The sequence below is a fragment of the Mustela nigripes genome, chromosome 7 (assembly GCF_022355385.1).
Source record: "Mustela nigripes isolate SB6536 chromosome 7, MUSNIG.SB6536, whole genome shotgun sequence".
In the NCBI taxonomy this organism is placed as follows: domain Eukaryota; kingdom Metazoa; phylum Chordata; class Mammalia; order Carnivora; family Mustelidae; genus Mustela; species Mustela nigripes.
Genome location: NC_081563.1, coordinates 47,166,169 through 47,193,017, shown reverse-complemented (window position 1 = coordinate 47,193,017; position 26,849 = coordinate 47,166,169). Strand labels below are relative to the sequence as shown.

The 26,849-nt window shown below is 34.0% G+C and overlaps 1 protein-coding gene across 2 annotated transcripts; it reads right to left on the bottom strand.

Annotated features, from left to right (window-relative positions):
* Window positions 1-2,406: 2,406 nt before the first annotated feature.
* On the bottom strand, window positions 2,407-8,023 carry LRRTM4 (leucine rich repeat transmembrane neuronal 4). Of its 2 annotated transcripts, none has more exons than XM_059407755.1 (2): window positions 7,804-8,023; window positions 2,407-5,526 (listed from the first exon to the last, which is right to left on the bottom strand). In XM_059407755.1, exons 1-2 carry the CDS (start codon window positions 7,808-7,810, stop codon window positions 3,974-3,976), a joined length of 1,560 nt encoding a protein of 519 aa, XP_059263738.1. In that variant the 5' UTR covers window positions 7,811-8,023; the 3' UTR covers window positions 2,407-3,973. The 2 variants fall into 2 exon arrangements, with proteins under 2 accessions (XP_059263738.1, XP_059263739.1); XM_059407756.1 differs by lacking the exon at window positions 7,804-8,023 and adding an exon at window positions 7,364-7,535.
* Window positions 8,024-26,849: the final 18,826 nt, after the last annotated feature.

Here is a 26,849-nt window from a genome sequence, read left to right as displayed (position 1 = left end):
TTAAAATGCCAATTTCTAAAGTGTAAGAAGAAGTTAATAATCCCTCTTAAATCAATAGTTAGGATCTGACATAATATATTCAATAAATATAAAGTGTTAGAAATGGTCTATACCACCTATTGCACAGCAGTGAAAGAAATAACATCAGCCCAATTACAACCATTACATATATATTTTACTTGATTTTGAAGAATTGTTTACTAAAATATCAAATATTTGGGAAATAAATATCAAATGTCACCTATACTCCTATTTTCCTAATGGTAGTAGCCCTATTAGCATTATGGGATTACTAAATTTTATATCTCAATTAGTTAACTTTTAAAATCCATTGGGTAGAGGATTTCTTTAGAAACCACTTTCATTCTTTCATTTATTTATTCATTTTAAGGTTTCACCAGTTCCTTTTTTTTTTTTTTTTTAATTCGCAAGAGAAAGTGTTCTCTCCTCTCCTATATTCACAATGACTAATTTTATAAAGGTCCTTGCTATTTTCAGTTGATACAACGTATCCTAGAAAAACAGGTAGTCAAAATTTGTTCTGTGTAAGTTTAAAGTAAAATTTTGTAGGCAGAATATAGTAACTTCATAATTCTGGTAATACTTTTTAGCGAGATAAAGCTACGCAAAATTTCACAAACTATTTTCAAAAGTATGTATTGCAATTCTCTCTCTCTCTCTCTTTTTTGTTTTGTTTTGGGATTTTTTGCTATTTTCTCTTAATAACAACTTACTAAGCTTTAGGCAAAGCTGTATCTTTTTGGCTTTAAGTTCTTTCTGAGCACATATTGAGGATAGACAAATTAAATGAGTTCAACCAAGCACACTGCTCCACTCAAGGTATGATGATTGAGATGTAAATATCTGTTAGAATTGTGCCATATATCATATTAATTATTCAGAACTATCTACTCTGTTCTTCTTTTATAGATATAAGAGATTTTTACTGCCTACGGTACTATAATATTCTCCTTCAAAGTATTAGCATAGAATGTGCATGTGGAATTTTCAAAATTATAACTTATAAAGAATAGAGCCAAAGTTATTCACTTATTGAATGTTATATTTGTGTGTTAGCTCACAGGCACCATTCTAATTAGGGGTCTTAATATTTTTATTTTCTTCTTCAATGAAATAGACAAAACAAATATTTTAACTGTATTTAGATTATGGTAACTAAATGTAACTGTTGTATAAGTGGAATTTTCAGTTTAATGTAGTTTTTTTTCAAGGCACTATCTTAGAAAATTAGCATTTAGTGCTAAGTTTTCTAGTTAAATATTTATGGCTTTATTGAGTAAAGTTTGGTGTTTTGAATTTAAAAAAAAAAAAAGCCCTAACTCATAAAATTATATTATAAATATATTAATGACTATTTTTCTAAGCTATTGATATGTGAGGTTTATAAAAACACCAGATTAAAACTCAGCATACCTCTATAGGCTTAAAAAAAATCATAAACTTGGACAAATCACTCCTCTCTCAGCTTCATTTTATAGAAAAGTTTTCTCAACAGGAGAATTTTTACTCTGTGGTGACAAAGACCTAAGGAGAAGTTATGGTTGTCATCACGGTTTCTAAGAATTTGCTTTTTCTCATTTCTTTGTTCACCCGTAACTATAATAGATTGAACATCCTGTCAAAAAAGGGGGGCAGTTGCTGCAATGTTCTTACATGTTTGTATTTCAAAACAAGTTAACATCATTCAAATCTAGCTTCACTGGACCCCTTGACTTAATGGTCTTAAATGGATAGCCTGTCATTTTTCACTTTTTAGGGCATGGAGAGTTTGATCTACTTTAGCAAGGCTGCCATTTCAATTCTCTTCATTACAATATTTAATTAAATTCTTCATTATTTAATATCCTAACACCACATTCAACTCCAACAATGCCACTACAATTCCATGAACATAAACTTCCCTCCATAAAACATATATAGTCTCAACATGTGTTTTGAAACACGCTTTTATGGAATAAAGCACGCTTTTATTTTGTTCCTATCATGGTAAAGCCTAGGGTATTTGAAAGAATAATCCCTGGAACTGAAGATCTCTGTAAGTTTTAGAATCACTATACTCAAGTCCTAGTTCTTTAAGAATCTTTATTCTTTCTTGGTGATTATTCTAAATAAAAATCACTTTTCTACTATAAAAGTCAAGAGAAAATGAATGGACCTGGATTTTCTTTTTCTATTATTAGCCTTTAAAAGGATCTCAAAATATAAAGAGAACCTAGAATAAAACAAGATGAACTTGTTTTACTAATATTCATGTATAGTATATAAATATCAACCTGTAATAAAAGCATCAAGACTTGTTAAGACTTTCATATAAAATCTTTTATTCTCTTTAATTTTTAAGATCAAATGCTCATACAGGTTTCTTTTAGGGATTAATTATTTGGGATTACTTTTCTTATTTTTCAGTTATACACAGAAAGGAGAAAATGAACTCTGTAAAGAATAGTTCAGTATTCCAAATTCTACTAGGTTTGAGAATATTTCAAACTCAGTGCCTTGTCTGAAAACATTTTCATTAGCATCTGCCTTTAGGACTATAGAAAAACTGGGTATATATTATCAAAGAGCAAATTATTTTTTCCAACTACTATAACTAGTAATAAAAGGAAAAATACTCATTCAACATTCATGAAAACTTTCCTTTGAAAAACTAATCCTCTAAAATCATATATTGAGACAACATACTGCCAGAACTTTCTCTTTCTATTACTTTATTCCAGCAACAAGGCCTTGGCAGTCACGTCTTTGTACTTTTTGATCAACTTTACCACACAAAGAACAATTTGCATCCAGTACTACTTATCAACAGTTTGGAAATCTGTGGCTATTTTCTACTCCTAAGCATGATACTCTAAGTGATCTTTAAAATTAAATAATTAGAAACTGGATCCAAATACATTCTCATGAAAATGAGAATAATGTAATATGGAAGGCCTTCATTTCAAGCTAATGTTACAGAAAGGGAGGATATCCAGAATTCAAATCTCTCTCTCTTTATTTATAAATATTTGCATCACTTAGTTTTGGATAAGTTTAACAAGAATACACATTATTTCTTTCGGGGATGACAGCAACATTGACAAACAGTCCCTGTTATGCCTGCCATTACGTTATTGCTAAATCATCCACAATATCATGACCTGATTTTAGTTGCCAGGGACATAGCCAAAACATGGAATTTAAGTATTATTCTGATTACATACAAATAGCTAGCACTTAAGAAAACCTATGAAAAGTGATCTATGTCCAGTAATTAAAAAAAAAAAAAAAAATGGAAGGAAGGAACCAATGGAAGAAGGAAGGAAGGAAGGAAAGAAGGAAGAAAGACATCTTTAAAAGCCTAATACAGTTACACAGTAGGCCTCTGACATTCTCTATGCTGGTATAATAACTAAATGGCAAGTAACACAGAAACAGTTATCCTTGTGAGATCCCTGTTGCATGCTTTAATTATAACTAAAAATTTACAACAAAATCAACCCTTGGGTAAATTGCTCTTTGGTTTAAATCTTCATTACCTCCTGGAATTTTGGTAAAATCATTTTGTTTTTAAATTAAGCTGGTCCCTCCTTCTTTACTCCATTACAGAAGTCAAACAACAAGAACCAGACATTAATTTTAGAATGAAAAGAGTTTTGTGTATATGTGTGTTTGTAAGTCCAACCCCTGTATACAAACTGTTAAAAAACAGATGTTTTAACATAGTACTTTATTCCAACTTAATCTCATCCTTGAATGAGCTTCTTTCAAGTTTCAACCATTAAAAACAAAAACAAAAACAAAAACAGTCAATTTCCTGGTGGTTGTAATTTAATTAAGTAACCTTTCACACTGAGCAAAAACCCAAAAGCAAAAGGGTCATTAATCTTTCTAGTGATTAGAGACATCTCTAGAGCTTCAAACATTTACCTCTCCTTCCCCGAAGTAGAAATGCTTTTAGGAGGATCATGGTTCATACCTCGCATTCCCTGGAGCCAGAGATGGTATATGTGCAGGGCCCAGATCCATTAACGGATATATCCATGGTCTCAGAGTTTGTAGGCTTGTAGTCCACATAATACTCCTGTAAAGGGGAATTCATTTGTCTTTCAGACTCTCTGGTCTTTTTCCGCCGCCTCTTCATAAGAGAGTGTTGCTGAAGTTGTTTCATACTGGCTGGGTAGCGTTTCCAAGACACATAGATCACCAAGAGGATCATGGCCACTGAGAGGAACAGAGCCACACTCCCTGCAATAATTTTGTGAAATGAAACATGCTCATACTCTTGCTCTGTGCCAGGAATCTGAAACCCTGGGGAAGGGCTTGGTGTTTCAAGGGTGGGCTGGGTAGGGTCAGATTTGGAGAATGTAGGTTTAGGGATAATCAGAGGCTTCTGGGGCGTTTGGGGTACCAGGTGTGACTTTTCTGTGTTGACCACCTGAACTTCAGAGCAGATATTATATGTTTCCACTGCATCACTAACTTTTTCACCTTGGATATGCTTAGGTCCTGCACATATCATGGTGCTTTCCTTATTTCCTTTGAAATTCTTAAGCCAATAAAACAGAGGACATATGCTCCTACTGCATTCCCACATATTTCCAGACAAAGTGATGGATATTAATGATATCCATGCATTGACAGTTTCCTGTGAGATGTTGGTAAGCTTGTTGGAATCCAAATTCAATTTTTGCAAATTGGGTAGACATTTAAATGTGCCCGGCTCAATTCCTTGGATGTCATTCCCTGATAAATCCAAGTTGTGTAAGGAACTCCAAGTCCATGTCAAGCCTTGGCTAATGGAGCGAATCCTGTTCCACTGTAAGTAAATTGAGCGGAGATTGAAGAGACGTGGAAAATGAGCAAAATTGATCTTGGAAAACTGATTGTGCTCCAAGTGGAGCTCCTTCAACTTCAAGAGGCCAGCAAAAGCATTTCGGGACAAGCTTCGAAGACGATTGTAACCCAAATCCAGAAAGTCAAGATTTCGACAGTCTTGAAAAACTCTTATCGGCACAGTCTTTAATGAGTTAGATCTCAAGTGCAAAATGATGAGTTTACGAAGACCTTTAAATTGTTCCGATTGCAATGTCTGAAGTTTATTGTAGGAAAGATCCAGATTGCGGAGATTGGGAACTGGGTGAAATGTTTTATTGTGCAGATAGGTAATTTTGTTGGAGCTTAGAATTAATTCTTTCAGTCTACGGATCCCTTGAAATGCATCTTCATCCACTGAGCTAATGTAATTATGGTCAAGATAAAGCCATATAAGCTGGTTAAGGCCGGCAAACTGATTGGATTTGAGTTTCTGAATGCTGTTGAACCTTAATGATAAGCCTTGTGACCCTCCAGAAATGTTCTCAGGGATATCTGCGAAAGCATGAGACTCACAGTATACAATTTTGCCATCACATCTGCAGTTCTTTGGGCAAGCTCTCTGAGCCCCTGTGAGCATAACAAGCAGCAGTGTAGGAAGTAGCACTAGCACCACACGCATGCCTCTCAGCTGCGTAATTAAACGGAAACCTACAATATTAAAAAAGAAGACAAATGCACATTGTAAAGCTATTAATATAAATCACCACCAGCTTACTGATATCAGGGACATTTCATCTAGTGTAGTAATGGGACAGTTGATATAAGAACAATGAATTTAACATTTGAAGTCTTGTTTTCTTCAGTGTTGCATGTTTTCTACCATGAGGTTTCCTTCATTCTTCCTTGATTTTCAAATCACCACAGTGCCGTGAACTAAAGAAAAGCCTTCCCGAGTTTCATGAGTTCATATGTTCATCAACACTGAAAAGCACACAGCCTGTCTTATCACTTAATGCCAACACTGTCATAACAACAATATTTGGCTAGTCACGCTGTTGAACATCAGTATCAAAAGGGAAGAGTACCAAGTCTTCTGGTAATGGCAAAAATGTGACTTAGAAAACCCCATACTTGTACATCTTTCCTAGTTGAGCAAACAAGCTTTGATTTGACAAAAGAGCTTCAGTAAGCTGTCAAGGTAACCCAAGTTTGCGCTGACTGAAATTGTATCCTTATTGCATAATGGAGTAACAATGCATAAGCTCGAAAAAATGGCATTGGGACAAGTATGGGCAGCCAATGAAGCAGGGTATGAAGACTAATAACAGTGCATGGTACTCTCAGTGTGTTAATGAGCATAAATGCTCTCGGCATTCAGGAAGATCTGCCTACTGTGGCTCCCCTGCCCAGGGATATACCAGCTCAGAACCCTAACTACTGATATAATGCAGAACAGTCCAAAGTTAAGATTGTCTGTCAAATTCTTATTAAGTATTTGCATAGAATGCAAAATAATCTTGTATAGTATTAGTTTTGCTGTTCTTTTTAATAGTTGCTTTTGCAAATTTGGGGCGTACACAAGGAGTGAAGCAGTAGATTACTATATCCCCTCCCCTCCATCCGGACCTGCTCAAATTTCTCACTGACTTTTTTTTTTCCTCCCCTACCTCTATTAACTTCAGAAAACCTGCAAAGTTGTAATGTATTGGCACTTGTGCTGCATTTCCAAATCATTGCATGGTAAGGGACTTCTTTCCTCTGTCAATAGTAGATTTATTATTTCTTAGCGGTGGGGGAAAAAAAACCCTCTGTGTAATTTATTTCTCTTAAATATTCATATTTTAACCAAGAGGCAATCAGCCAAACCTCTAATCAAAAAACTCTCCTTCTTTTACTCAACCAGTTTTTTGTTTTGTTTTGTTTAGTTTTTAATTTGAAACCTGATCTTGCTCTCTGTCCTCTCGCCAGCTACAATCTCATTGAAATACATTCCAGCTCTTCCAGACAGGAGAAAGGGGGGAAAAAAGCCAGTCACACTTGAAAAAATAAGACTGGCAAATGACTGCTGGAAATTTGGAAGCTGTGTTCAGGATACAGCTTTAAAGATAAAACAAACCCTTGTGCGACCTCTGGTAAAGTAACGACCCCACCCCTACACACAAGCAGTAAAGTGTTAACAATCTTCCTGACAGCGACCAGAAATACAAGCGTGGTTAATATTATCAAGAAATAGAAGCAAACACAATATTTATCTCATGCTCAATTCCCACGCTGTAGAAACACATACAGAAGAGACAGTCTTAAAGATATTTCTCTAGAGTCTGTTTAAGTCCGTGTTATGCATTTACGTATTATGAAAAAAAAAAAACTACTAAAAGGAAAACGATCTAAAAATATAATAGCAACTATACTGAGTCAACTGGCAAACTCAGAGGCTGCTGCTTTTTGCCTGTTTTCCCGTCTTTTATCAGCTAATGCCGCGACTGAGAATAGGAAGCCAAGAGGATCAGCTTTGGTAAGAAGGAAACAACAAAAGTTCACTTACCCATCCTTTGTCATCCAAAAACGGATCCCCCCTCTCTCAGCTTTCTTCTTATTTGGTCTCTCTTGCTGAAACCACCACCACCTTCATGACACAGTGCGGCTGTCATTCACACCATTCTGATCCCGCATGTGAGCTAGTAGCCCCATACAAACTTCCCCGGAGAGGACAGGCAAAAAATATATATACATATATGAAAAAAAAAATCAGCATGGGGTGGGATGGTGGGGGGCAGGGAGAAGGAAGCCGTTGGGGGGGAGGGGGAGGGCCTCTAAGCTCTGAGGACCATTGTGTAATTCACCAGAGACCCATCAGCAGTAATTGGCAATCTGTGCAAAAAAGCTACAGCCCATTTCGAAGGTAACCAACTTCTCTGTAAAAAGAGAGGTAAAAAAAAAAAGAAAAAGAAAAAGAAAGAAAAGAAAAGAAAATCTTCAGAATACCTGGCATTCCTTATTGTGCTGGCTTTTGCCATTCCCAGATAAAGCAATTCATCCTCTGGATTTTCAGTTCTTGAAGCAAGTAGGCCTCCTGTGCTGTATGAGACCCCAGTTTAAAAGCTATGCAGGCTAGGTTTATCCATTTAGCTGGTCAGGTTTAAAGTGTTTTGTAGCTGTGCTGAGAGGCAGCCCTTGTCTAATTCAGAAGGCTTTCCAGAGACTGATGATGCTCAGAGCTTGTTGGTGCTAATGCTTGAGTTTGTGATACACTGAGTGCCCTCCGCTGGAGAAAACAGATTGCACATTAAAGACGGGAACAAGTGAGCCTGTCAGTGGTGTGCAGCCTTCCCTCTCTCAGAAAGGGAAATTAAAGGCACAGGATCACTTTTTTTTTTTCCCTCTCCAATAATATATATATTATGAAAGCCTCATGACAAGGAGTTCCATTCAGTGATATCAAATATTAAGTAAAATACTGGCTCTCTAAATATTATCCAATTAGCAGTTTTTAAAAGTTGCCTTGGCTTTTTTTTCCCTGCATATATGACAGACTTATTACCTTTTTTGACAGAAACAATTTGAGTTTTATTTTTGTTCCTGTCAGTTTATTTATATTTTGTTAAGCAAACCACGTAGAGAAACAATTGTACTAAAGGGGAAAATATAATTAGATCACTTTTGAAGATAGTCATTTGAAAAATTTTAGATCTAATTTTTAAATTCCCAACTTTGATAATTAAATACATTCTGTAATTTTGCACATCTTACTGAACAGTCTAGATCATTATTTTCTAAAAGTGTACATTCTTAGTCTTAAAGTAGTTATCTTTAATACTATATTGCCCAAATGTGTGGTTATCTAAGAGAGACTAAATGTTACTTCAATAAGAGTATTATTCCAGAGTATAATTGTCAATTGACAATTATATTTCAAAATCATCTACATTAATAATACAAATTTTTCTTATGCAAGTCACTTATAATGTGTAATTCCAGAAAAACAAAAGCATGTGAGTTCTATATCGCTATTATATTTATCTAAAATTTGCAAAATATCCTCAAAATTAGAAAGGAAGAAATGATCAAACACCTGAAATATGTATTTTAAAAAGCCTATACTTTCCTTCACGTTGCATTGGACTTTGAAAAAAAAAATGGTACATCACCTTCAATTTTGTTTCTCTTCTTTGTTTATTTCATAATCATCTGGCAGAGAATTTTTGGAATAATCCAAAAGAATGAAACAATGCAATACAGAGAAAGAATGGTGGATAAAATTACTAATCTAATTTAGCAGGTGTGAGAAGTTAAAATAAATTTTATATAAGTACCTAAAATTTCTATGGATCAGTGTAAATGAAGATTTTTAGAAATATTTCTTGGTTTTAGAATAAGTGCCAAAATATTAGTAAGGAGGGCTTATTACATAAATAACATAAATAATTTGACTCAGATTCATGAGTAGGCAGTAACAAGCAACTATCTAATTACTAAGATTTTCAAGGAAGAGAAAGAAATAGTATGTCCCCCAAATATACACCTTTACCATTAACTGATACCTGAATTCTATTTTAGAAATGTATACTTTTGGCTTATGGCACAAAATCTATTGAAATGCAAATGATACCCAAAGAGGCAATATTATTTGGTTAATAAAAGAGGTATACCTTTCTAAGGAAAAAAACATAAATGATACACATATAATTTGTTCATAGTTGTGTAGTTAGCATAGGAACAAAACACCCCACCCAAATGTTCAATGATGGTGGATCAGTTCAGGAAATATAAATATATTCATGATTAGAATACATACTGGCATTAAAATGAAATCACTTGTATTCGCTGACAGGGAATGAAGACCACAATGTAAAAAATAAAGAGAGGAGAGGGAGAGAACACAGGTCCTAGAGGATGATTAAGGAGTCTATTTCTATACATGTTTTTACTTGTGTGTGGGCAAAATAAAATGTACAAAGCAGATTTTCCTGGGAGATGAATTTTGGATGGGTTTCATTTCATCTTTTATGATTTTTTGTCTATTTGTATTTTCTAACTTTTTAAAATAAGATGAATATGTGGTACATGTGACATATGTATGTACCCATATGTATGTTTGTGCATGTATGTGTAAATTTTCCTTTGTTGGAATGTAAGGCATGAGAACAGCTTTTGATAGTGGATTAGAAAAATCTCATGATGGTACCCACATTTATAGTGTAATGACCAATTAAAATGCAAGTTTTCTTTTAAGATCTTAAATAAGATCTAATAGATGCTATATTCCAAAGCAGATACGAAATCATATGCAGATTTCACAAAGGATGTTGTAAAAAATCAATTACACACTGTGTCTCTTAAACACATTGTGAAGGCATAAAAGGGCCAAGAGAGTTAAGAGTGAAAAAAGATGTTGTGTGGATGACTTCACTGTGAAGAGTTGTGCTGGCATTACCTAAAGTGTACACACACACACACACACACACACACACCCTTAACCCAAGGAAAAGTGCAGGGTATGTCCACACCTCAGCTTCATTGTAGTGTGTTAAAAATAAAACAAAAGGTCCAAAATGGAGCCACTTATGCTAAGCCTCATTTCATCAAACCACAATTTAACTTAATTACAGTTTTGGCCACTCCCAGAAATGGAATCTTAAACCAGTCCATAAGGAATCACCTGGTCAGCACTAGTAAGGTGATCTGCCTGACGGACCTCATCATTCCCTGAAAGAAAGTGACCTTGTTACAATCAATCAGACTTCTTCTAATATAATTGCTTAGTCCTATTCTCTTTGGTCAATAGAAGTTTTTAGTTTTTACCATTTCTCAGAGCCCCCTTCTATCTGCTGGATGGAATGCTGCCCAATTCATGAATCATTGAATAAAAACAATAAGATACTTAGAATTAACTGATGAATTTTGTTTTGTTTTAACAGTTTTGATGTCAGTGACAGGATCTGAAGGAAATGTGTATGTTTTGGGGGATAACAAGTAACACAGGAACTGTTACTCATGAATCCTTTGAATTTTTCTTGCCATTTCCTAGGGCCAAGAGGTAAGTTCCTCTCAGTTCTGAGTTCTGCTTTCTTTGCATTGAGCTTACGATCTAATTGGCTTTCTAGTCCAGGGCAGGTCAAACCTAAGCCCCTAGCTCTTGGTTCAGTACCCAGATGCCATATTGGGAACTATGGGTTGTTCAGTCTACATTTTTTTATTTGATTAGAAATCCCAATCAAATCCCCAATCCCCAAGTCTGTAGTCCTCACTTGTTGGGATCTTTCCCCTGTCCTCAGTTCCACATTGGAAATTGCTGGTGGGGCACACAATGCCATCTCTTGTCCAGGTTACTGCTAGTTTCTGTTAATGGGGATATGATATAAAGGCTATTGTTAATGGGAAACTTGAAAGCCAAAGCCACAAAATTGGTGGACATGGGTCAAGCACTTTAAAGCTGTTAGGGCACTTGCCACCTAACTCGAAGACTCTCATGCTAGGATTAGGTGGCCATGAAATGAGTTAAGATTGATACTGGGTTACCTGCCAACCTTATGAAAATTTCCATGTAATGAGGTATACTGTAAAATGCCACATAATCCTCAACCCAGTGACTCATCCCTAGTAGATATTATTAATTTTGTTCTGAGAGACCCAAGGCTTACCTACAAGAAATGGAATCCTTATATTCCAAAGATCTGAGAGTGCCACATTCTGGCACACCTGCTTATTTCACATCTAAGAAATGTGGGTCTCAGAAGACACAGATATCTACAAAAATGAAAAAATCTTGCTAATGACAAACCAGAATTATAATGGTCATTGTGGAGAATGTTCTGATTAGACAAGATTATTCATTTAAGAAGTACACTTGAAAATAAGAATTCCCAAAACAAACAGAATTGGATATCAATTTTAATTGGCATTCAGAAGCCCCCAGAAGCGTTCAAAATTCCAAAATAGCTTCATTGAAATATTTGCTAGAAAAGCCTAGTGACAAATTAAAGACATAAAAAATAGGACTATCAGACTGGGATAACTCCTACTGCTTCTCTCTGTCTTCCTTTACCTGAGTACTCAGTCTACTAATCCTCTGTCTGAATTGTGGGCACCTGTGTATATACTCTTGAAGGAGGGCCCCTATATGGGCCCCTCTCAGGATTACCAAAAGCAAGAGGGATTTTCCAGTCAACTGCTTTGTTATTTCCTTAAATAGCCAAAAAGAAATGTCTCTTTCTTTTGGTTATCTTTGGGAGTGGCTCTGGATCTTGGGAGGTAACACCTTCTCTATCCCCTTTGGGAATGCCTCTTAGGTTTATGTATCCTTCAATACTGCCAGGAATATTTACTGTTTGTCCTAGGCAGAAACTGATGTGTTTTTGTTTGTTTATTTGTTTGTTTGTTTTTCTGAGAAGATATTTCAAAGGATTTTTTATAAGTATCTCAGTGGTCTGAAGTCAGCCAAATTGAAAGCTGATACTCAGAGCCTGACAAGAAGTTCTCTTAGACCTCCTCCCCTAAGCTAAATGTACCTAGAGGGAAAGAAAAAGATTTGGAAGAGAAAGCCCTTTTAATCCCATTTTAGCTGAAGAACTTCTCCCGGGTATAAAGAAGCAAACTGAGGATAATTTAGTTGGGTGGGCAGTTCAACCTCCAGATGTCATTCAGGCTACAAGTCAATTCTTTGAAGAATTAAAAACAACTCTTCTTATCTTACACTTGTTTACAAAACCAGAAATGCAGCTTTAGAAATGATTCAAATCAATCATTTTAAACAATCCCCAAATCTCACCTATTCTTCTCAAAATGAAAGCTTATGTTGAAAAATTCTGGCCTTAAGAAACAAAAGCACTTCCTGAAGGAACTGGCATTCTTTCTCTGTGCCTTTGAGATGTAAATATTCTACCCAATCTTCTCTGGAAATTCTCATCTAAACCATCTCTGTGAAATGCAAACTTGAGGGGGGCAACTCAGTAAAAAAGAGGCTATTTGGATATTTGAAATTTAGGCAAATGAAAAACCATGTCTTCTCCAAAAATATTGCTAAAAAGTTTTAGCCATCTGAGCAGGTAACCTTAACTTATTCCATCTGCCAGAAATATTATTTATTTCCAACTGCTCTTCTATAAAGTAGTGAATTAAAACAGGGTTGGGATTGACTTTCATTTTCAGAGTCTGTCTGGATAAAAATATGTACATGTGTTTTCTACACAAGAAAGAAGGACTATATGAGAAAGTGTCAGTTTAAATCCTGGTGATACCCCCAACAGAAAGTTTTTATAAAAGCACTGCCCAAACAAAGAGACAAATAAACAAAAAACAGAAACCCATCAAGTTTGGACAGGTATTAGATAAATGAAGAAAAAAATGTGTCATTCTTATCAGGGAAAATCTGGTCCATTATTCCTAATGGGGCTATTAAAAATCTATCAAGGTGTCCATGAAAAGAGAAATATCTTTTAACGTCCTCTAGGGGTAGAGATTAAAAAAAAAAAACTTTTTAAAATTGTTAGGTCAACCAAGAAGTTTCCTGGAAAGGTCTGAAATGGTAGTAAGGGTGGAAGGGGGTAAGAAAGAATGAAAGAAATTGACCATACGTTTTTTATTCCTAGGTGGTAGATAGCCCATCTTTCTGTGTAACTGCTCCTATACTGGAATAGGATAATAATGTTTACATGTGATCTTTATATGAAATATAACATATTGACTAATATGGTGGATTTAATATTTCCATTTTCTTATTTGAGACTTTATGAACTAACGATATGATGGGAATTTTTTCATTTTAATTTTTGTAATAATAGCATTTTGTTACACTCAGAGAGCATTCAGTGACTTCACCTTGATAATCTGAAACTGACCATGATAGGAGTATTCACACCAAGGAAATCAGCAAAAACCTATAAAGTTTAAAATATACATTATTTTGTTGAGGATCTATATTTAAGAAAGTGATGTTGAGAATATTAGTAACACATTAAACTTAAAAGTGTAATATTAGTAGCCACTCAATTATAAATAGGTTTCATGTAATTATAAAGAGCTATTAAATAAATTCAAATTATAATATATACATATAATTTCAAATATGTTGTTTTTGAAAACTATGATATGATTGGGCAAATAAATTACCATGTCACCGACAAACAAGCAAAATTCCAATGTATGTCAAACATTGTTTCACTTCTGTCTTACTCATTAATGTAAGCAAAAATATCAGACTGTATTCATGTTGGAATAATATTTAGAGGCAGTTGTTAAACATTTACCTTCAAACCATTGTGCCTATAGTTCTACATATGTATTGCTCTAACAATGAAATAGATTTAACACATAAATACTAGTGATGACCTAGTTTCAATAACTATATCAAAAGTTCAATCAATTATTATTATCATAATCAATGTCACTTTCAATATTGCCAGTATCTTCTTTCTTCCCTAAAATATTTTTTGTTCTCTCCAATTAAAAATTAAAAGCTTTTGTCAATTAAGAAATTTAAAATTACAGGTGAAAGAAATCTCAATTCAAACTCAATAATAAAAAAATGGAAAATTGCTTTAGTTTGTATAAATCAAAATTCCATAGATATAGCTGGATTCAGAAATTCAAAGTATCACTGCTAATGTTTCCTTTGGTCCATTTCTCAGGCTTAAATTCCCATGTATTATTTCCATTGCAATTTTGGTTTCAAAACATCTCTAGTAGCCCTGGCTCCAAGAATAGTAAGACTCAAGACCTAATAAATGTTTCATTGCATGAAGTGACTCTAGAAGAGTCCTTTTTTTTTTTTTTTTCTTTCCTCCTACTTCTGAATAATTTTCTGTGATGAGGATTGGGCCTCCCTGGGTAGTTTACATAAAGGTCATGTACTCTACTACTGGTACTGGGAACAGCTTCCTGGGAGGGGGGGAATACTAGGGATGTCTGGCTGGCTTGATCTCAGGGTTGTGAGTTCAATCCCCGCACTGGGCCTACAGCTTACTTCAAAACAAAACATACAAAACAGCAGCAACAACAAGAAACATGTGCTGAAAGGGAAAGGAAAATGATGTGTGCATCTCTTGCAAAGTACAAAGTCATCACTAAAAAGGGGTTGCCCTGCCAGGCACACCTTGAATCTAGGTGGGGACGATGTAAGTAATCCTCACCAAGGACTATGAGCAGAATTGATGTGTAACACTTCCAGGTCAAGATGGTAAAAGAAAAAGAGTCCCTTTCTTCTTCTTCTAACTAGAGTCCAGGATTCTAAAACCCTGTTAAAGCTACTGGACTACAGGGGATTATTTATGTTGCAGTATGAGTGGGACAAGGCATAATGATAGATATTGGGAGCTAAAAATAAACACCATGAAAATGAATAGCAAACCAAAAATACAAACAAACAAAAAAATAAAAAACAAAAATAAACCAAATAACAAAATATTAAAAAATCCCAGTAACCTTTTGCTCTTACTCTACCCTGCCATTAGGATGTGGTAGTACCTATGATTTCTTCATTCTCAATATGTAAAGCTCTTCATATAATGATTTACCAAATATTCCTCTTACCTTCACTCTCAAATGGTAAAAAAGCAAAATTAATGTATTATGCCTGATTTCTTCTACACACACATGCATGCACATGCACACACACACTGAAAACCATACCATATGTGTATATGCTTAAAAATAATTTACTTATTGAGACACATTTTAATTATGTACATAATTGAATTTTAACATGATGAGGAAATTTGAATCCCTTTATCAAAATGAATGACTTTTTCTCCCTTTTCAATTTACTTATCATGATTTAACTGTACTTCATTTCTGATAGTAGCTATAATTAGTCACTTAACTTGTTAATAATTTAAAGAAAAATAACATTTTTTTATGTGTTCAGCTGAATTCAGGAATCTCAATGTCTATCCCAATATGTATTTTAAGCTAATGTTCCTATTATTAATATAGTCAGAGCAAAAGTTGTATTGAAATATAGACACATAAAATGAATTCTTAGTCTCATTTTATTACCTAATGAACTTATAAAATTAAGAAAATTGGTAATATATTATAGGATATTAATGAGTAGATAATGATAATGTAAACAAGAAAATGGGGATTGGGGCAGATGGAAATTGATTATTAAACAAAAATGAAAATAAATATAAGATTTTTAGATAATTTTAATAAATTAAAAAGAAGTTATGAAACAGAATAATGGGAGATAATTTATTTTGGAGAATGGAGAGCAGAATCTTTAAAAATAGTATTTTAATGGGTTTTCAAGTAAAATGCTCTTATATATTTGTGAAATGGATAAATTACCAAAGTTGAGAAGACTAAAGGAATGAGTAGGAGTGAACTAGGCAAACATTAAGGATAAAAAGAGAAGACTACATTAGAAATAAAACAAAACAGTATGGGAAGAGGTGAATGCTTGGCTTGTTTGAATAAATAATGGGAAAAAAACAAATAATAAAAACAGACTCACAGATGATTCAATATTAGAGTTACCAGACACAGACTTAAAGATAATTGTGGCTACTATCTTTAACCAAATATATATATATATATATATATATATATATATATATACACACATATCTCACAAATTGAGGATTCCAACAGATAAATGGAGTTTGTAAATAAGAATCAAATCAAACTTATAAACCTAAAAACAAAAGAATTGAAAATAAATGAAATTAATTACAGATTTAAGTGGAAATTAGGTAAAGCTGTATGGAAGATTATGTAGTGAACTAGATAAAATAACAGAATGTGAAATTTGGTTCAGGGGCTTTCATTTTATATATGTATTTATATTTTAATTTTGCTATCACACATAGAAAAGAATACATTTTACTAAACTGAAAATATTTTTCATAAAGCAATTATTACTTTTTTTTACTTTATTGGATTTTGCTTAATAATATTCTGACAGTATATTTGATGTCTCAATGTATACTGTTTAAACAACACTAATACAAACACACATTATAGAACCTAAAATTAAGCTTAATAACCTTTCAAAATTCCACCAAATGTTAATATTACAGCTATGGACAGAACTCAGTGCATATACAATGACATCATATCGTTTATATAACATGAGCATTTTGTCTGTTATAGTCAACAATGGCAACATCAGTTGGAAATCTATTACCTAGAGGTAATTCTTGGCTCAATTATTTATAATCATTTGTTTGTCTTCAATGTCTGTCATTTTCATAAACTTTGTGATATAAGAGATCACACAAAGAAGGACTGCCAAATTCTCATACGAAAATGCACAACTTTGCTTCAGTGAAAATTTTAAAAAGAAAGTGATAGCAATAGATAAAGGCTTTGTATCCATATGATATTTTAAAATGCTCACAATACTAATGGAGCAATAAGCTATCAGAAATTCTGAAAGTCAGATTAGAAAAAATATAAAATATATATACCTAACTAACAAAAAATAAAAGTTAAACCACATACTAACTGTATTATCAGATATTACATTTTAAAGAATATTACAAATGTTTTTGTTTGTTGTCAAAGCTACATGTATAGTAGAAATATAAATCAGAATAATTATTTTGTCACATACCCCAGTAATATGTATCAAGATCTATACAAACAAGTCTAGCCTTTAACCCAGTGTATCCATTCAAAAATATCTTAAAAGAATACATATTAAAAATATGCAGTGCTTTGTTATTAGAAAGATAAGGAAAAAATAAGTCACAAAATAAACTTCCAAAATACTAGATTATTTTACTGAAACATGACATATTAATCTATAAAATATTTGTACCCACTAAAATATAAAAATAATGACAAAAGCAAAATAGTATTCATTTTATTAATTACAACCATGTAAAAAAAAATTCTAAATTTATACTGAAAGAAGGAGTGAAAGTAACACAGAGAAAACAAAGGCCTAAATAAATTTTAATTTTTTAGCAATTTCTCTATGGTTATAATTCACTTTCTGCAATACATATGAATCTAAAGGATTTAAGATGGTATCAGAAGACTGTTGCTTTCACTCTAAATTATGACAAATTAATTCCAGGTATCAATCAATTTTCTGACTTTATTATAGATAATCTGGAATAGTCTGTAACTGATTTTAAGTTAAATGTCTTTGCTCGTTACATAAAAATTGGACATCTATTACAACCGGTTAATTGGTTAGAGTAAGTATTTTACACTCTACTCTTCTTTTTGTGTCTAAGCCATGCTGATAAATCTCTTACCTTTTACATCTTATGTTTATCTTCTTTAAGAAAGGGGATGGTATGTCTCCAAAGGCAAAGGAAACAAAAGCAATGATGAACTTTTGGGACTTCATCAAGATCAAAAGTTTCTGCACAGCAAAGGAAACAGTCAACAAAACAAACAGGCAACCCACGGAATGGGAGAAGATATTTGCAAATGACAGTACAGACAAAAGGTTGATATCCAGGATCTATAAAGAACTCCTGAAACTCAACATACACAAAACAGACAATCATATAAAGAAAAAAATGGGCAGAAGATATGAACAGACACTTCTCCAATGAAGACATACAAAAGGCTATCAGACACATGAAAAAATGTTCATTATTACTAGCTATCACGGAGATTCAAATTAAAACCACATTGAGATACCACCTTACACCAGTTAGAATGGCCAAAATCAGCAAGACAGAGAACCACATGTATTGGAGAGGATGTGGAGAAAGGGAAACCCTCCTACACTGTTGGTAGGAATGCAAGTTGGTGCAGCCATTTTGGAAAACAGTGTGGAGATTCCTCAAGAAATTAAAAATAGAGCTTCCCTATGATCCTGCCATTGCACTACTGGGTATTTACCCCAAAGATACAGATGTAGTGCAAAGAAGGGCCATCTGTACCCCAATGTTTATAGCAGCAATGGCCACGGTTGCCAAACTGTGGAAAAAACCAAGATGCCCTTCAACGGACGAATGGATAAGGAAGATGTGGTCCATATACACTATGGAGTATTATGCCTCCATCAGAAAGGATGAATACCCAACTTTTGTTGCAACATGGGTGGGCCTGGAAGAGATTATGCTGAGTGAAATAAGTCAAGCAGAGAGAGTCAATTATCATATGGTTTCACTTATTTGTGGAGCATAACAAATAGCATGGAGGACAAGGGGAGATGGAGAGGAGAAGGGAGTTGAGGGAAATTGGAAGGGGAGGTGAACCATGAGAGTCTATGGACTCTGCAAAAAACAATCTGAGGGTTTTGAAGGGGTGGGGGGTGGGAGGCTGGGGGAACCAGGTGGTGAGTATTGGAGAGGGAATGGATTGCATGGAGCACTGGGTGTGGTGCAAAAACAATGAATACTGTTACACTGAAAAAAAACAAAAACACAAACAAAATAAGAGCCAATTTTTACTATTAGATTCAACTGAAAATATATGACATTTAACAAATATAATCAGAACAAGGAGTAAAGGAAAGATTTAAAAAAAAAAAGAAACGGGATGGTAAAACAAAATTTTATAGTGGACATATTTTTAGAGTTAAGCAAATAATGATTGCAAAACATAGAAAGACCTATTATAAAAAATGCTTAGTTCTAGTATAATATCTCCAGTAGGATTCAGGTTTGTACAGCTGGTAAAAAATACATTTAGTAAGTATTAGTGTTTATCATTTTCTGCATACTGTCCTGACATATCTAGCAATTATATTTTGGTAACTATCATCATATTGCTGTTGTTGATTGGTTTTGATCTTTCACAAAGGAAGGCTTATAATACCTTCCATAAACAAAAGTTTTAAAAATTTTTCACTAGATAGTTATATTCCTTGCCATCATAAGAATAGTATTTATTTGTGTATGGTCTTCTATGAAGTATTCCACAGAACAATTTTAATTGAAATAGGCCAAAGAGGTAGTCTGTATCAACTAATGCTTAAATGATAACATCAATCAATACTCTTTCTCTTTCTGCCATATGGATACATATTTTTCAAATGAAATTAAAACAGAATTTGAAAAAGTACATAAATATTGAAGTAAAAAGAATATAGATTTATATTCTAATGCAGCACTATTAATTTTTTCTCCATTTAAGGAAAACGTACTGAGTATGCACTGTATCAGTGGAAAAAAAAAAATCTCTGTCTTTAAGTAGCTTAAAAAATTTAGCTTAAAAAATTTAAGTTAACCAGTTCTTATTCAAGGTCTTTATCTATAAAATGAAAATAATAGGATAACAGTATATCATTTCTATGGGTATTCTGGGTATTAAGTGTGTAAACCTCTATATCAATATCCACATATTGATAAATACAGTAATATGTTTGTGTTTAATTAATGCAAGTTCAGTGTTTTGCCTGATAGATTTAATAATATTCAACCAAGCCTGTCTGTATATAGTTTTGTATTTTTTACTATCAAGTTTTTTCTTAAAGGAGAGAAGTCTTTATACTTCTTGTTTTTTTTTTTTTTTTTTTAATTGACCATCACAGCCAGTACATTACCAGGCTGTTCAAGTCTTTCAGTCAAACATGTCTTATTGCATTGGTACTCTCACTAAGGGCTCCTATGGCATGGTCCACGTTCAACTACAAGCCAGCGAAATGACCATAGTTATATTACAATTTCAGTATACACTTTCCTATCATCTCTAAATGAAAGCAACAGATTGCTACTAAATAGTCTCTGATTAATTCATACTAACTGAATTATAGCAAACAAGCAATAGGTTATAAATATAAAGGAAATACAAGAGAATATTTAGTTATCTTGCTTCCTCAGAAGCCCTTACAAAATTAGGCCTACCATGGGCTATATTACCAGAAACTAAAAATTCCTCCACCTATCTCATATATAAAATTAAAATGTTTGAAAATAACTTTTTGGTGAATTAGATGAGAAGACATAAAACTGCCACCTGCCTAGATTAAAGCCTTCCACAAGTCAATTCATGACTTCACAAATTAGCCCTTTATTTCTAAACAAACAAAAAAGCTTTCAGCTGAAAAAATTATCTGAAGTATTTCCCAATATAAGCTACTTATTTGTAGCCATACAAAGCCCAACTGGGGGAGAAAAACAAAACAAACAAAAAAAAACTTAAAAAGTTGAGATTCTATGTAAACAGGTTGTAGCACCTTCTGAGTTCATTTTGCATTTACTCAAGGAAGTGAGATATATGTTTTTGTTAAAAGGTCCCCAAATGACCCTGAATCACTCTCATTTAAAGCAGACAGCGTAAAGTTAATAGTGAGTGACAATGGCAAGCGAACAAAACGAACATGCTTCTGCTGCATAGAGCAGATTTCATTCCATTCAGCAGGAGCATAAGAAATAAGAACTTAGATGCTTATCACTGCAATTCCTACACCCTCTGGGTTTAATGATTAACACATAATTAGAATATAAATAAGAACTATCTAGATTTTCCTTGAAATTCATGTATCGTCAGAAAATACTTCTTTACTAAAATTTCTGATTTCTTATAGATATGTTTCTATGTATATACACAAACACCTGCCTCCCCCACACAAACATTTATGCATTTTGCGACTTGCTATAAATTACGGCCTATGAAAATATATCTGTACGTAAAACATTTTTTCCAATAGAAAACTCTCACATCTTATTTGTGATTGGCCATTGCAATAATAATAATAATAATAACAATAATAATAAACCCCAAAGAAACCTCAGTGTAGCTAGCAATTAATAGAGGAATTTGAAGGAAATTAATGAGGACATTAAGAGGAAACTGGCAAGGTTTTAGGGCTCAACTGCTATTTAGATTCTAGCTATGAATACAAGTTTGGCCTCTTTAAAAATTCAGAATACCGCTTTTTCACATTGGTATACAGTCTTAAAAAATTAATATATTTAATAAAAGTAATAGCAAAAATAAATAGTTATTAGTAGGTTGAAACATGTAGACATGGAAATTCTACAAGCTAAATAAAACATATTTCTCAGAAAACATGACTGAATTTAACTTTAGAGAAAGGCAATGACATAAGCTGTGTAATGGTCCCAAGAGTAACACCCTTCAGAGCAGCCCACTTTGCTTGTCAACACTGGTACTATCACCCACTAGCTGTGTGCCCCAGCAGGGAGAGACCTAAGTCAGCAGCTGACACCAAGCTTTTAATTGGAAGGACTGACTGTACCAACATCCAAAGGAATACTTCAACTAAATTTGGACTTTTCTTCTTTCATTTCTTCTTTACTGAAGTGACAGTGTAATTAATCTATCATTGTTTGGAGTATGTTATTTCTTTATTGGCTTATTACTAGACATTACCCTGTAAACTACTAGTTTGTAAAATATTATTATAAATTATATTTCCTACAGTAACCCTGTGTTAAATAAATTATTGGCACAGACTTTTAAAATTCACAGAACTAGAAAAAAATGATTCTAAAATTTGTATGGAACCACAAAAGTTTGTGGATAGCTAAAGCAACCTTGAGAAAGAAGAAAAAAGCTAGAGGTTTCACACTCTCTGATTTCAAACTATACAAAAAGGTAGAGTAATCAAAACACTGTGGTATTGGTACAAAAGTAGACATACAGACCAGTGGAACAGAACTGAGAACCCAGAAATAAATGACAAGTATATTTGTAATTAATCTACATCAAAGAAGCCAAGAACATACAACAGAGAAAGGACAGTCTCTTCAATAAATGGTGTTTGGAAAACTGGACAGTGCTTGCAAAAAATGAAAATAGACTACTATCTTACACCATATACAAAATTTAACTCAAATAAAGAGATGAATTTAAGACCTGAAATCATAAAATTCCCTGAAGGACACATAAGCAGTAAACTACTTGACATCAGTCTTAGCAAATTCTTGTGGATCTGACTCCAAAGTCAAGGGAAACAAAAGCAAAAATAAACAAATGAAACTACATCAAACTAAAAAGCTTCTGCATAGCAAAGGAAACCATCATCAGAGTGAAAAGGCAACCTACTGAATGGGAGAGGATATTTGCAAGTAACATATCTGGTATGGGATAAATATACAAAGGACTCATATAACTCAATAACAAAAAGCAGCCCAATTAAAAAATGGGCAGAAGACATGAGCAGACATTTCTCTAAAGGAAACACAGAGATGGCTAACAGGCACATGAAAAGATGCTCAATAACACTCATTAGGTATACTCAAAATCACAATGAGGTTATCACTGAACACCTGTTAGAATGGCTGTTATCAAAAAGACAGGAAATAATCAGTGCTGGAGAAAATGTGGAGAAAAGGACACCCTGGTAAACTGTTGGTAGTACTGTGAACTGGTGCAGACACTATGGAAAACAATTTGGAGATACCTCAAGAAATTAAGAATAGAACTACAACATGAACCAGCTATTCCATTTATGAATATTTATCCAGGAATTCAAAAACATGGATTTGAAAAGACATATGCACCCCTGTGTTCACTGCAGCATTATTTATAAAAGCCAAGACATGACACAGCCTAAGTGTGTCCTTTGATAGATGAATGGATAAAGATGTGGCATATTTATACAATGGAATAGTACTCAGCCATAAAAATGAATTAAATCTCACTATCTATAACAACAGAGATGGAACTTGAGGGTATTATGTCAAGTGACATAAGTCAGAGAAAGATGAAGACCATATAATTTTACTCATTTGTAGAATCTAAGAAAAAAAATAAAAAAACAAAGTTAAAAAAACAAATTCATAGACACGGAGAACAGACCAGTGGTTATCAGAGGGAAACAGGGTAGACAGTGGGCAGAAGGGGTAAAGGAGGTCAACAATATGGAGACGGATGGTAACAAGACTTGTGGCAGTGGTCATTTTGTAGTGTGTACAGATATAGAGGTGCTGTATACCTGAAAACTTAGACAATTAAAAAAAAGAGAAAGAAAAAGAAGCTTTAGAAATTTCAGGAGGTTGTATGCCCCAGTTAGAAGAGAAATGAAATAGACTTCCTGCTCTGATCAGGCACATACCTCATTTCAGCAACAGGAACATGAGAGGTTTTTTCAAATGGACTGGGAAGACACATGCACTATCCCTCAATATGAAAGCTAAAACAAAGATGATTTGTTCCATCCATTTAGATGTGCAACTCTAGGTTTCTTCTGAAGTGGAGCTGGCAGAGAAGGGGTATAGGAGGTCTCCTCTTCATTACCTGTTATCACAGGCTACATAATCACACATCAGAATTGATAACAATCACCAACATGAAAACCATTAACATCTATTTAACACTTGCTTTACTCCAGTCACTACTCTAAACCGTTTATTTTTTGTGTTCCAACACATGCTATAGGTACTGTTAATATTTCTATTTTACAAATGAAGAAACAGAGCCATCGGTTTTTAAATAAATTGCTCAAGATTGTACAGCTAATACAAGACAAAGCCGTTATTAGGGGCCATGTTGTTGGGACTCCACAGCCCAAGCCCTTAGCCTCTAGGCTGGCCCACTGTAAGCTCATCGAGACTCCTGACAGTGTAGGGAAATACAAGCAGGAGCCATAAGTATTCATGGTCCTGGAGAGAGATTCAGTCCTGACAAGATTTGACTTTTACACTAAACTAAAGTTGTATGGACAATAACTAATCTGCTGAGCTAAATTAATCAATGAACTCAACGCTGAGTCAAAGAAAGTGTGGGAGCTATAACCTCTGGGTATCTCTCCTCTGACAACAGGTTTCTGTAGGCTGAAAGCTCCAGCAAAAGGACAACAGAGAGTACCAAACTGCTTCCAAGAAGGATTGCACACATTTCTAGTTCCTGCAGAGGATAGTATCATTCACACAAAAACTGAAATGAATGATGGGACATCACATGGTAAAAGACTGATGGGCTGACATCCACCAGACTTTTCAGCATACATTTATAACCAAGCAATTGACCTGAAGGGAAAATTAGAACACTTAGAAGAAATTTCTCTCTTTGTTCTCAAATTCCATTTTCTTTCCAGCCACATATTTTACAAATGCAATTTCCTGACTAAAAAAATTGGGGGGGAGGGTGCCTGGGTGGCTCAGTCAGTTTTAAGTGTCTGCCTTTGGCTCAGGTCATGATCCCAGGGTCCTGAGATCGAGCCTCACATCTGGCTTTCTGCTCAGCGGAAAGCCTGCTTCTCCCTCTCCTCTGCCCACCACTCTGGCTACTTGTGTGATTATCTGTCTGTCAAATAAATAAATAAAATATTTTAAAAAATAGATTAGGAATGATAACACTATGCTATCCTATGATATACCATTTACTATTACTTGTTTAGCATGTTAGAAATGGGAATAAGAATAAATATGACATTCCGTTTCAAAGTATTTCCTCTTTCTAAAGGAAGTAATGTATATATTTTAAAAGATAGATAAACTATAGAAATGCTCCCTGAAAGTATAGTCTTAAATATTTAAAAACTTACAATAAAGTAATTAAACAAGGAGCCATTCAACTGAGACGGCTCTAATGCCTTAGCAGCCTATGCACGCAAAGTGAAATTCAAGCCAGAATCAATGCATTCTAATCCATAAATATGAAACTTAAGAACCAGTCACAAATAGTCAACCAGACTTTCCCAAATAAGGCATCCTTAAGCTATAACAAATCAAATAATTTCCTTGTTTTGCTTCCATTATCATCTTTATTAAGTCTCTCCTCTAACTCTTGTCCATGGTGTGCTCCTAAGTAACCAATTTTGGTTTGGTGCTAATTGATTTGAATTGACATATGCTCAAATAAACTCTTAAAATTTTTAATAGGCCTCAGTTTATTTTTTAACACAATGCTTGATAAAGGAGTACCTTTAAACTAAGTACTTTAAGTTTAGAATATGAATGTGGTGGATTACTCCTGTGGCCCACACAGCTTTTGACAGAGAATGAATTTGTAAGGCTGGAAGCCATTTGTCTGTTAACAGAAGTGTCAGCAAAATTGTTGTAATTCAAGTCTTACTAGGCTGTATGACAATTCAATTATATCATCATTTTAGGTAAAACTGTGACTTAATCATGATTGGAGAATATATCTGAGCTCTAATTTGTTAAAATTTTATCAAATATAAACATTTGAGATTTTGCATCATTATTATTTGCATATCACGATAGACACATAATTAGGTGACTAAATACTGCATGATGTACATAGAGATGTATATTATTATAGCTACAAAAAATGGATATTATTTAAATAACTCTAAATATGCACTGAATGCTATTTTCAGAATTCCATGGTAATGAGAAGATTGCTGAATTAAGCAATTATTTAGTACCACAATAATATAGCTATTTTTAGTGGACATTACTAATGTGTAAAGCCTATGCATAAATTTCAGGGTAGAGTTCTTAAATAACAAAGAAATACTATGTTCAATATTTCTATTATGTAATAAAATCACATATTATCTGTATTCAGTTTTTACTTTTTAATACCTGCACATACATGGCATTATTTCTACTTGCATGATCTAGCAAACGGTTCCTTGGAGAAAAAGTTAAAGCTAATGAAGCTTATTTTATTATTGATTTGTGACTTGTGGTTGATTGACTTGTTAACTTAATAAGTGACTTGACTAAATGCAACATTTAAATACTCTTCTTGGAAATAGACTTCACCAAGGATGTCAAAGCTGCTGGAGCTACCTTGAAAGGAAATGCTGGGCTCAGTGTTTAAGGGTTTGTTTTTCATGTGGAGACTAATACTTTAGTGTGGGTTTCTCGAGGTCAGCACTTCTGGCATTTTGAACTGGATAATTCTTTTTCTGAGGGCTGTTTTGTGCATTGTAGGATATTCAGCAGCATCACTGGTCTCTAACCATTAGATGTCATTAACAACTTCTTATCTTAGTTGTGATGATCTAATATGATGTCAGATATTAACAAAATAAACCCCTTCCTTGACTGAGAACCACTTTTATTTTTTTTTAAGATTTTATTTACTTATTTGACAGAGATCACAAGCAGACAGAGAGGCAGACAGAGAAAGAGGGGGAAGCAGACTCCCCACCAAGCAGAGAGCCCGATGCGGGGCTCGATCCCCGGACCCTGACATCATGACCCAAGCAGAAGGCAAGAGGCTTTAACCTACTGAACCAC